Raw genomic sequence first — 13,294 nt, forward strand, 5'->3', positions numbered from 1 at the left:
AAAACACAACTTCAAACATGGTAGCTTACTGTGATTGAAAAGGCATCTTAATGCTTGTTAAGATGCTAGATAACCCAATTGAGTTAACATGACTGAAAATTCCACATCCTTCTTAGCAATCATGATAAAGCCAGAGTGTTATATTAATGTGTATAAAATGCCCTGGCTGCATTCACAACCTAAGCTATAAATAGTCTTTAAGCGAATTTACTATTAAACCCATCTTCCAGGAATCCACAACTGTGTTAGTTGCACTGAGTTAACCAGTCCTTCTGACTTCCAATTTTTCCTTAGGAACATCTATACAACATTCTCAGTGCTTTCTTCCTATGCATCAACTGCCCTATGAGTTAGCGCAAGACGTAACAGGCAGTTAGCCATAATTTGCAAGCAACTTCTTATAATGCTCTCTGCCCATGTTTGTAAATTTAAGAGATTACCTGAGCATTCAGAGTCCAAGATGATGACAGTTCTCTGTTTGAAATCTGGAGCAACAAGTTAATCTAAACCAGCGTTTCCCAACGTATGGGTTGGGACTCAAATATGGGTCACTATTACATTTCAAAAAGGTCGCCAAGTGTCTCCCCAAGTGGCTCTGCCCTCCCTCCTCCCCCAGTTTTTGAATTGCCTTGGGTCACCAAGTCTTCCTGAATTGCCAAAATGAGTCCCCATCTGGAAAAGGTTGGGAACCGGTGATCTAAACAAAAGTTAGCAAAAACACAGACAGTGGATTTAATGCAAACAAATAATTGTGAATCATCCATTAAAAAGAAAGAGGAGCGGGAAAAGATTAAATGTATCAAACCAGAAGTGTAAGCAATTCATTAACACTGAACTTAGCCTCACAGCATTTCTGTTCGGAGAGTAACCACAGCCGAACCAGCAGCTTGTTTACAGGGGTGCTGTGAGGCTGATTTCACTATTATAACTCTGCATCTCTCTCATGCATGTTGGGCAGAAGAGGACATAGAAATAAAATGGGAGTAAGAGTACCTAATTGACTTAGCTAGTTTCACAATGCTCACAGCATAGGTTTCACTTCACTGTAATCTCTCTCCTGCAGTGGGCAAAACAGAAATTGCCACTGATGGTAGTAGTAATGTCCATAGAAGACTGCATTTAATATCCAGGGACCAACAACACTCCATACATAAAAAAACCACCCTATCTACATACTAAAGTGGTCTTATAAATACACAAGTTTGCTGTTTTGTAACACTTTTTAGTTCATATCTAGATGCACCAGTAAAGCTCCGGCCCCAGTGCAGATGAAAAGACACAGTTATTGCAGCAGAAGCAATAAATCTAGCTTCCCATAATGCAGTGCTTCTCTTCTCAGTCTGTACTAAGGTCTGTACTTAGCGCTTTTCAAAGTGCAGAGAAGTGTGTGATTAACGGGGACACATGGGGCACATCTACATAGTAGGACAAAAGCCGAAATAAGCTATGCAACTTGAGCTACATCAATTGCATAGCTTAAAATCGAAATAGCTTATTTATACAGCAGGAAGTCCAAGAAAGAGCACTCTTCTTCTGACTTCCCTTATTCCTCATAAAATGAGGGTTATAGAAGTCGGAATAAGAAGTCCTGAAGCTTGGCATTTTGTCATTATGTCAAAATAACTGCTTATACTGTAGATCCAGACTAGATTATTTTGGAATAACACCAGTTATTCCGAAAAAATACTGCTGTATAGATGTACCCACAGTTATTGAAAGTACATATACATGGATGACTACTAATCTGGTTATATGCAAAGACAATTCTAAACAAACAAAAAAAAAAAAGGTCAGAAAATGGCATATTTTTCACAAAAGAGTGAAAAATAACGATTGTCTAGGATTCCAGGAATAAGATTTACAAATTTCCACTGAGCTCCTCAGTGGGGAGAAAGAAAAAAAGACAATAGAATCCCAAGACTTCTTCCAGGGTTGCAATTAAAATAGCAGAAGGGGGAAGGAAAGCAGAGAAAAGCAGTTAACAGTACTCCTGGTGTAAGTCTGGAAAAAAAAAATCAGAAATCTCCAAAGGCTCTTGTTCAATTGCGAAGAAGGTAGGAAGGAAATCCAAATGGTTTTACAGAAAGATGAAAGGACATGGTCCAACAGGGCTGAAGAAACAGAGGACTTGCTTTTTCAGACACCCCCACAGTGGGAGCCCAATTCTGTCTAAAAGAACCTTATTCATCATTTCCTTATTAGGCTATGTTTTTGAGTGGAATTGTTTGCAATAATTTCCATGAACCAAATGAAATGCTCTGCAAATACTATTATTGGGGTCAGAAAGGTCTTGTACTGTACTTTACCTGCCAGTAAGCAAGGTCACAACACAGGAAGTCTCTTCACCTTTTGTCCATTGCTTCCAACTGGATAGTGTGAGATGAAATCCAAGGCCACTTTCCAAACGGCTTCCATAAGAGGACCCCTTCAAAAGTCATTCCTAAACTCTTTTAGGGATTTAGGGACAGATTTTTTTAAATTACTTATTTAATTACCTAGTGGTATGTCTGACTACTGTTGCTATCAGGATATCTATGAACAGCAAGAAGCCCAGTGATATTATACAAATACTGTACATAGAATTGAATAACATAATAAAACATCCACGTACCCCCAACAAACCTCACTATTACCTTCTTTCCTTTTATGAAAAGTGGAATATTGCCAGCTTGCAATGAAATGCTGTGAACTACTGCTTAGCAAATGGGATCTCCCCAAGCATTTAAGCACTATGACCAAAAGAATTACTTGTTTCAACTGCCAAGTGAATGATATCTTACACCAAAGCTAACAAACCGTTACCAACTAGAGATCCTGCACAATTACAATACAACATCCATTCCATTATGGACACCAGAACTACCAATGAATATCTGAAGCTGAAATAGTTGCCTGTTTGCCAGTTTGAAATCCAGCTGAAACACCATGATCTCATCTTTTATAGCATGCAGGTTAAATGACACTATATCCGCTTTTACAACATCCTTTCACTCAATATCCCAAGAAAGAGATTTTACAGATGTCATGAAGCAGAAACCGCACACTTACCAATCTAAATGTAATCCAGGAACAGGTCTGATTTATTTTGCTTTACACATTCTGACATGTTATATAAACTGTTAGCTTCACTCTTGTTTCCCTCTTAGTAGATTTTTTCACAACCTAAGCCCTCAGCTTCCTAAAGACAGATTCAATCTATAGAGCTGAAAGATGCAGAACAACATTAATATGAAATCCTGTTTCAGAGCCAGAACAGAACTACAATTGCCATGAAAATTAAAGCATGATCAATTTATCCAAAACCATAGTCATTCATTTCTCTAGAGCCACCCACACATAAATGTTTCACTTGGATAATTAGTTGAAGTACATGAGCTTCTAGCTGAATACATTAAATTATGGTAGGAAGCTCCATAACTGTAGTCCCCAAGATTTTTACAGAGGCCAAAACATGTGAGGTGCTTTTCAGAACATGTAAGAAGATATAGCCCCATCATCAAAGACCTATAAAATATAGTGATAGAAGTATAGCCGTGTTAGTCTGGTGTAGCTCAAGCAAAATGCAGGACTATGTAGCACTTTAAAGACTAACAAGATGGTTTATTAGATGATGAGCTTTCGTGGGCCAGACCCACTTTGTTTGTTGAGACCATGGCGTAAAGTGTCGAATTTTAGCATGAATGACAGTTCAGAGGATTCCCTTTCAAGTGCAGATTTGAAAGGTCTTTGAAGCAGGATGCAGGTGAGTAAATCGTTGAGACAATGTCCTTTCTGGTTGAAATGGACAAACGTCCATTGGACAAACGTCTCAGACACTTCGCCAAAGGATCAATGCCCACAAAACAGATATTAGACAGGATCACAGTTTCTTGCCGTCTCAACGACTTAATTACCTGCATCCTACTCCAGAAGCCTTTCAAATCTGCACTTGAAAGGGAATCCTCTGAACTGTCATTCATGCTAAGATTCGACACGCTACGTGTCGGGCTCAACAAAAACACCAACTACCTTACCCATTACAAAGATAGCTTCCCCAATTATCACCTCTAATACCATTAGCTCACAGACATTTACCTTTCCCCACCTCCAATATCATTAGCTCACAGACACTTACCTTCCCCCCCCCTGCATTCCCCTTCTGTTCTGAAATGTGATTTGTCCTTTTCATATGTGTTCACTTTTTTTTTTTAACTGTATCCTTTGGTATATATGGTTGTGACTATTTTCTTCCACTACTTGATCTGAGGAACTGGGTCTGGCCCACGAAAGCTCATCATCTAATAAACCATCTTGTTAGTCTTTAAAGTGCTACATAGTCCTGTGTTTTGTTTCAGCTACACCAGACTAACCCAGCTACATTTCTATCACTATTTTAGTAGAAGTGTGATTTAACCGGAAAATTCCAAGCTGTTTGCCATGTTGGATGTTTCTAGAAAAAGAAAGTTTAGCTTAGCTAATTCTTATGGACACATGTAATACCATTTATTTTGCTTGCCACAACTAGAGAGAGGAATTTAGAATCTGTCACCCAAGTACACAATACGCAAAGCTTCAGTAAGAGAAATCTAGAGTTGCCAGTTGCCACTGACAGTCATTTTCTTATTTTATATTACAAAATACATGCCCCTTATTTTGGAAAATCACGAACAGACGATAATGGTAATGCCATAACTAATCCCTATTCTGCTTCATCATACCTCAGCTTTTCCAAGGAAACACCAATCTACACTTGTTTTCTCAAAAACCAGATGTGCCAATGAGTACAAAGGGACTTAATTTTGGAGTAAGAGCACTCTAAGCACAGTCAGTCTTAGCTTTTTTGGTAACTTGATTTAAATAATTTTATTTATTATTTAAATCGCTTTGATTTAAATCAGTCTACCCTGGTCTCAATCATGGGATCATTTCCCTCCATTCCAGCTTCATGTTCTCCATCCCTCAGAACTTCATCCTCCTTAGCAAGGAGGCTTTCAGAATGCAAAGGCTTTCAGAATAATGGAGTGGGTACGCTCTTCTGCATGCTGGAAAGTCTCACATATGTACGTCTCCAGCTCTCCGACTCCTCCAGTTCAGTCACTCTATTCTTCACAGCCTGCATTGGCTCAATGAGAGCCTTGCCCATATGCTGCATTCACTGCCACAAAGCCTATCAGGTGCGCTGCTTGTATATCACTTACCCAGCAGAAGAGGGGAAGATAACAAGATTCTACAACCGTGGTATCCAACCATTGGCTACTGCTATAGCGAATCAGCCACACTCAGCCAGCCAAATAGTCACATGTGACTAGTGTGTTAGTCACCATGGTTCTAGTCAATGTCATGGATGCAATCCTGTGAGCAAAGGTGAAATTTACAGATATTGTATCAATTTCACAGATTTGCTTAGGAAAGCTAGGAGAAGCAGGAAAGGCAATCTTAGTAACTTAAGGGTTAGAGATTGGGGGAAAGAGGTAAAACATTGCAGACATCCTCTTCGCTCCCAGTCCATTCCAGCCATACGTCCCCATTAGTACAAAGATCTTTTCCAGTGGACTTTCTGCTGAACCATGTTGAGCTAGAACCCACCAAATCCTCAAAATATTTAGTGCTCGCTGTTACTGCTCATCCTTTGAAATTCAGTAGCAGATGACATTAAGGGTTTTCAAAGAATGTTTGGGATTTGAGGGTTCAGTTAAAAAAAAAATCAAAGGCCCTTATTAAAATAGAGAAGTGTGGGTTGTGTACAGGAATAGAACTGTGAACCACACGTTACCATCATGCATTTCTCTAGGAAGGGAAGTGTTGATCACTGAAACATTCCATGGACACTGAGGGGGGGAAAAGGCATAAATAGGCATATAACCTCAGAATATAAGACAGAAAAGACAGATTATTTTTTAAATCTGAGGACAGGACAAGGGATAGAACTGCAGAACAAATGCATGCAATTAAAAAAGGCATAATTAAGAATAACTTGCTAATAACGTTAGGTTTTTTTAATTTAAACACAATATTTCAGTTTTCAAAACTGAAATTCAAGAGTCTCAAAACAACAACAAACCAAACAAACCCCAACCCAGAATATATAAAAAAATAAAAATACCTTACTCTCATAGCCCAAACGCTGCCAGAATCTCCATGCTGACAGGTTCCTATTAATTTCACTGGATTCTGCAGGAGACTGCTCACCTAGAGCTACTTGCAGGAGATTCAAGCCCTTAATTTTAATGAAAATGCCCCCCAGGTCTAAGTTTAAGTCCCTACCAACGGGTCTGCATCTTACTGTGTTTTGATCCCCTTGCCTAAAAGCAATATACATTAAAACCTAAATTTTCAATTAAGAATCTAAGTAAGTACATGACATAAGTTTTCCCTCTTCTCCATACTCCCATTACCACATGACTTTTGTCTGCATTATGAATTAAAGGGACAATGAATTCTGGGCCTGGCCATCTGAAGTCTTCCCAATCCACTAGCAACACTCTAGAAATTCTTTGGCAATAACATCAGATCCCCAGTGTCCCATCACATTTATAGCAATCATTTTAGAATCCAATATATAATCCAAACCTGACATTATCCAGTGTTGGCTCTGATCATGCAACATAGTTCAAGCAGATGACATTTGACCCATGCAGAGCACCTCTGAAGTCAAAGCAACGAGGAGTCCTGTGGCACCTTATAGACTAACTGAAGTGTAGGAGCATAAGCTTTCGTGGGCAAAGACCCACTTCGTCACATGCATCTGACGAAGTGGGTCTTTGCCCACGAAAGCTTATGCTCCTACACTTCAGTTAGTCTATAAGGTGCCACAGGACTCCTCGTCGCTTTTGCAGATTCAGACTAACACGGCTACCCCTCTGATATCTGAAGTCAAAAGGGTTCTATGCTGGTGGTCCCTGTGCTTACACTTAGTCATTTGTTGAATGGGGTCTTCTTTGTCTGATTTTACTCCGAGGCTAGGTCTACACTATGGGAGGACGGTCACAACTCTAGCTATGTAAATAACGTAGCTGGAGTCAACAAACCTTAAGCCGAGATTGGTGCCATCTCCACAGCGGGAGGTCGACGGGAGAAACACTCCCATCATCAACTTCCCTTACTTCTCGTGAGGAAGAGAAATGCCAAAGAGGGCACTCTTAGCATTTGATTTAGCGGCTCTTTACTAGACCCACTAAATCAAATCCCAGAAGATTGATTGCCAGAGCGCTGATTCTCCAGTAAGTGGAGACTTGACTCTAGTTTCGCTCCCCACATCATTTTTAGTATGTCTGGAAGTGAAAGTCAGGACTCTTATACATTTCTATATGCTGTCTACTCACAAGACCAAGCTAGTCATGGTGAGTAGTCACATGAAGGTTTGATGGGACACATATGCAATACCATTTATTTTGCTTGCTACAACTAACCTGGTCTTGTGACCAGATAAGGTATAGAAAAGGGATCCAGAACCTTAACACATAACTTGCTTATAAATACAGTTCCTGCAGGTTTTTAAAAAAGCCACAATTAAATGCAGCATTACACATCCAAGCAGACCCCTAAAGGAAACCCTATACATTTCATGTGCAAAAATTAATGAAATCATTAGCACCTAAAAGCAATGGAAGGCATGGAGCTCCCTGCTTTTCCATGAAATTAGAGGTAACAAAATAGATGAATAACTGGATTCAAGGTAAGACATTTCACCTCATATTTGAAAATAAAGAAAACAAGATTTTAATTCAAGTCCTCCAAGTAATAAAATATAAACACTAAGAAAGGTGCATGCATAATATTTTTTATATTATTTTATTTAAAGTCTGGTATTAAAAACTATACCAGTTTATGCATATGAGATTTGAAATCCAGACAAAATGGCTGAGGCATCAAAGAAAAGAAAAAGAAGCAGAAGAAAACAACTATATGGTACAATAAATTTCAGTTGCTTCTCCCACTACTCTTCTGCAGTTTTTTTCCTGTACTATTTAAGGACTATAGTGGTGAAGTGACATCAAGCCATTTTGTTTAACTTGGGAACATATGCTCCCAATTTTTAATTAATCTAGTCCATAGTGAGACTCGATAGTGGTCAGTTTTGCTGCTCATCTATTCTATGCAATATATTTATAGTTATAGCAACCGGTGGCCATGCTACTGGGATCAGCTGTAACATGCTGAAAAGTCTAGAGAATTTGATGGAATCCCAGAAGACTGAGAAACAGTCTAGAAGCTTGAATATTAGGAGGTTAGGTCTAATACTGACTACCATAAAAATCCAGGTAATAAGGGTTGTAGACCTACTCAGTGAGAAAAGATGGTCTGAGCCAGTTGTCCAAATTGCGAATGACCAATTCCACACCTCAGAATCCATCATGTTCACCCAATTTTCGACCCTGAACCCAGGCACCTACACAGACAAGGCTAGCAGAATGATTTTAAAAATTACTTTACAGAAAGATGGCAACGAAACACCTCCCAAACATGTATAAGTATCTGGACTAGTAGAAATCTCAGTCATCTCGAAAAGCCATTTTTCCCAAACCAGAAAGGCCAATCTAAAATTGCAGAATACTCGCCAGCAGAGACACCAACTCTCTTATCTGATTCTAAAACAAAAGTGCTGAAGAAAACTATTGCAATACGATTGATACCAAATCTTAACGCGCTTTACATTCTCAATGCCCGGTGTGAACGTGAGCAGATCGATACCAAGCGTGATCAGAAATGACCAGAGCTGGGGAACGTATGTGCGCGCTCCGGCTCCGGGGAAATGTACACACCCCTTCGGTCCTGCTGGTGCCCCTGCAAAGGGCTTGCTTTTTTAGCTTCAAGGCTCCCCCACCCTCGTTGGGAAGGTGATGGTCTTTTGGTAATATCCCTGGCATGAATGAAACAGCTTCTCACCTGAAGGCAGGTCCTTCCTTAGGGGCCCTGCTGGGGGGAGAAGTCGAGCTGCTGCCCCTTTTGTTGAACAGCTTCTGGAGCAGAGTAGGAGCCATGCTGCCGCTTGCTGTTACCGCCGCCCCTGCTCACAGGAGCCCCCAGTGGGGAGCGCACGCACAGAAGCTCAGCGGGCTAGGGACAGTAAGAGCAGCGGAGACAGCATCCCTGCTGCAGCGTGGCCGCCCAGCATTGCTCGCGGGAGGGAACCGCTGCTGCGGCCCCCACGCCCAGCGATGGAGGGAACCGCCAGCTCGTCATATGACCAGAGAACAAACGAACGGACCCGCCGCTTAGGGGCGCTGACAGCTCCCTCCCGCGGGACGAGCCCTTTAGCCCGGAATGCTCGGGTCCGAACGCGCAACACCCATGGAACGTTCTCCATTGGATACTCGGGATTCCAAGCCGTCCCCCGACACGTGGTCAACAGCCCGAGTTAAAGGGACACGAGCCTTGTTTTAGGCCAGGGCTCTGAGGTTGAGGTATTTCAATGGGAAGGGGCGAGTAAATAGAGGCTTTCTGATTCCGAACCAATATTTTCTCTCCCTTCCTGTCCAGTGAAGTAAACTATTAAAACGACGCACAAAGTGACTTAACAGATCAGAGGTGGGTTCCCCCTCCGCCCCCATTTGATGACACTGAAAAATCTGAAGTGCACAGTTTCCTTAACATTAGAAATAGCTCAAACCAAATACATGGATCAAAATAATCCACTGAATATTGTGAAAAGTTTTACCACTGACCCCTTTATGACAACAAACCAACACTCTTCTTGGAGATGTTTATTTTGTTTTCTTCTGGCCTTTGACTCTATAACAGATTGACATGGATTTTTGATCCAAACACCGAGAAAATGCTAATTTAACTGTCTATCAAGGATCCAAATTTGTCCCTCACCTGTTGATTAAGCATATATTCATTTTATCATTTGAGTAATCCCATTGGTATTATTCCATTGAATAATCCTCCAGGCAGGCTTTGTTCGGTTTTGCTTTTTCGTGGTTTCTTTGGTCCACATGTGAAAGAATCTAATTAGCTGATGCCACAGCTCTGTTGGAGATTTGGGGTGGAGAAGAGGGCTGTTTTGCATGTTTTTGTTTGGCAGGAACATCATATCTTATGTTTCACATTTTGTAAATGGCTTATCCTTCCAAAATGAATTGGAAAGGTGCGATATGTTGTCTTTTTTTGCATATAGCCAGTTCCACATCCTACTAAAGAGGAAAGGTGAGGCTGGCTTTTTGGACAATTTGGCCTAATAGGGCAATTGAAGCAAGCAGTCTCTGCACTTCCTCAAAGAGAGGGACTGGACCTAGTGCAGTCTTACTCCTTCTTCCTCTTCTCACCCATGATGAGACCACACAACAGACTAATTTTTGTCTTAACTGATTCGCAGAGAGATGAAGAGCCTTGTAGATGCACTAGAGGTATGTGTGGATGGAGTCAGGGAAAACTTTTGAAAAGGATCCAAAAGCATCTTCACCTATTTTATGGAAACCTTGTGTCATTTAGTGCTATTCCAAAGACAAAATAAAGTAAAAAAAATAAGTGAACCTCTCAGGGGTGTCTATATGAGCCCCATATGATACTCAGTATGGCTACCAGGGATGTCTAGTAGACTTGAAAGAGAAAGAAGCTTTTCCACTGAAAAGGAAATGAGACCGTTCTCTCTTGCCCACTAATTCCACCCTAATAATTTCAAACCAGGGATGTAAAATCCCGTTTAACCACATTGCGGTGTGACAGGGCCAGCCTGGCTGGAGCAGTCTGCCATACCAGTTAACTGGTTACCGGTAAGGATTACTCATTTACATCCCTAGTTCAAACTCTGTATATATCTAGTTACATATCTCAAGATACTAGGGCATATAAGCAGCTGCTCCTATAGCCAACGACAGACATCACTTGGATGGTTTCTACTGTAGGCATTTGATCCCTGCAATGAATAGTGGACTTATGTCCACCATAAAGTTCTCAAGCTACTTTAGCTATTGCAAAGATGGTGGGCTCTGAGGACTGATGCTTGGTACAAAACTGGTTCAGAGTGCATTGTGCTTGTGTGTGTGACACTGACTGTTATCTCAGTTTGGTACCAATACACTCAGACACTCATGGGCTCTTTCTGATGGTAATTTCTGAAAAACTATGATGTAAATGAAGCTGCACACTTGAGCTCAGGATTGAGGGACAACTTTCACAACCAGTTTGCACTGTCACATGCTTGTCAGGCAACGTGGATAAAATCAAGAAGTAAAGGATAAGTGGCAAGAAAGATAGGTTGCTTTTTCACATACAAGTAAGTATAAAACATGAGCAGGTGAAGTGGAGCCCAAGATAGGCCATTTACTGATCAAGTTTAATGAGTTGTGAAGCAGAAGGGCCCCTCCAGAGTCCAGGAGGAGACTATGTGAACAGAAACATGAAAGATTACAAATAATTACATATCCATGGTATCTATCCAAATCCTGACACCCTGTTTACTGTAAGAAGCAATTTAAAAGATGACACTCTTGAGTCAGAAGTCTTTATTGGAAGCTAGTCTGCCTCCACATCAGAGAGCTATGGTGTAGACAGGTTGTCACCCAAAACTTTTTGATAACTGGAGGCTTGGATAATCAGAGCTATGCAGAGTTACTAAGTTTCACAGGAGAGTAACTCTTCAGAAACTGCTCCCACAAAGCTTAGGAACTGAGTTCTAATTTGAAGGGCAGGGAAGGATTCAGGTCCCCTGAAATACACAACTAACGGTTTCAATAGGGCTGATGCCTCTGGCTGCTGTCTCTGAACCCTAAGCATACTGAACATAACTTACGTTTCAGCTCTGCTGAGTTTCTAAACTGTTCACAACCAAAGCTAAGGATCTACAAATGAACTTAGATGCTCCACAAGAATTCAACTTGCATGTATACTCAGATGATACAATTGATCTTTAGTTAACCCAGAGTTTCAGTTAATTAGAGAAGAGTTTACAAAAACTCTCGTTTGGTATAAGGGTGTATATTTTATAGATGAAACAAAACATCTACCTCACAGACATCTACCTTTCCCACCCCCTCCCCCCCGCATTCCCCTTCTGTTCTGAAATTTGATTTGTCCTTTTCATATGTGTTCTTTTTTTTTAACTGTATCCTTTGGTATATATGGTTGTGACAATTTTCTTCCACTATTTGATCTGAGGAAGTGGGTCTGGCCCACGAAAGCTCATCATCTAATAAACCCATCTTGTTAGTCTTTAAAATGCTACATAGTCCTGTATTTTGTTTCAGCTACACCAGACTAACACGGCTACACTTCTATCACTATATTTTATAGGTCTTTGATGATGGGGCTATATCTTCTTACATGTTCTGAAAAGCACCTCACATGTTTTGGCCTCTGTAAAAATAATTACATATGATTTTTCTTGACACTTCAAAAATACTGAATAAAATATGATCCAGTTACTCTGGAATTGGTAATATATTATTATATAAAATGGTAAGATCTCTTTAAAGAAAATTGTAAAAGAGAGATGATCACTGCCCCAAAGAACAGATTGCCAGGTTTATTGAGTGAATGTTTGTGAACAAGTTTAAAAGCAATGGAGTGGATAGGGTATCTGGGGACAGTTTTTTGGATTGTACTTTGCAAACAGACAGACAAGCTGCCATCAGCAGGGAGCAGGGTCTGTAGAAAACAACTCCTCCTTGCAAACTAGCTTATTCATTTTTGATTGACTGGAGTGTTATATAACATGCTGTTGCTGCAGCAACCTCCCGCCCCCCCAACCTCTTAGCAACACCTTTCTACCACAGTAGTCATGATATACATGAAGAGTTTCATTGTTTTACATAAAAACATACTCAGTTAAAAGTTAACAAATCTTTAACCAGACATGATGATCTGAAGTAATTATCTGATTCTGAAACATCAATAGCATATAGAATAAATAACTTTAACATACTCTGATATTAAAAATCAACAAAAAGGTATATTAAAGATGTCATTTTAAATTCACTAAATCTACATATTGAATAGTAGCGTGAAGTTGAAGGAGATGAGGTTGGAGAAGAAAGATGCTAAGAGAACATGTAGCTGTAGAAGAAGGTGAGCTAATGATTTATGGACGTTATCAGGCAGTCTCTTTGTTGGTTGGATCTCATCTAGACCATTTTCTCTAGAGGTCAGGGCATCTGAAAACTGGTGGAGGATAAATGCATAACTTTCCCCTAAACCTCTTTCGCTGCGGTGGCCAACCCATTCAACAAAGAGAGCCGAAACAGCGGTGGAAAAAATGCAAAGAGCCTCACCAAAGTTGTTAAGCAAAAAAAAAAAAAAAAAAAGCTCCCACCAGTCAAAGTTGTTGGCCACCCCTGCACCTTAGCCTATTCTTCCTCTCTGATACGTGGGTTGT

At 40.4% G+C, this 13,294-nt stretch overlaps 1 protein-coding gene across 2 annotated transcripts in view; it reads right to left on the reverse strand.

Moving 5' to 3' along the window:
* Nucleotides 1–9,258, reverse strand: part of FNIP2 (folliculin interacting protein 2) — a 73,093-nt gene extending 63,835 nt beyond the window's left edge. For both annotated transcript variants that reach the window (XM_006121871.5, XM_014572962.4), the window contains exon 1: nucleotides 8,866–9,258. In XM_006121871.5, the coding sequence (XP_006121933.3) occupies nucleotides 8,866–8,960 (95 nt within the window). In that variant the 5' untranslated portion in view covers nucleotides 8,961–9,258. The remainder of the gene's footprint in view (nucleotides 1–8,865) is intronic.
* Nucleotides 9,259–13,294: the final 4,036 nt, after the last annotated feature.

The sequence above is a fragment of the Pelodiscus sinensis genome, chromosome 4 (genome assembly GCF_052426305.1).
Source record: "Pelodiscus sinensis isolate ZL-2025 chromosome 4, ASM5242630v1, whole genome shotgun sequence".
In the NCBI taxonomy this organism is placed as follows: domain Eukaryota; kingdom Metazoa; phylum Chordata; order Testudines; family Trionychidae; genus Pelodiscus; species Pelodiscus sinensis.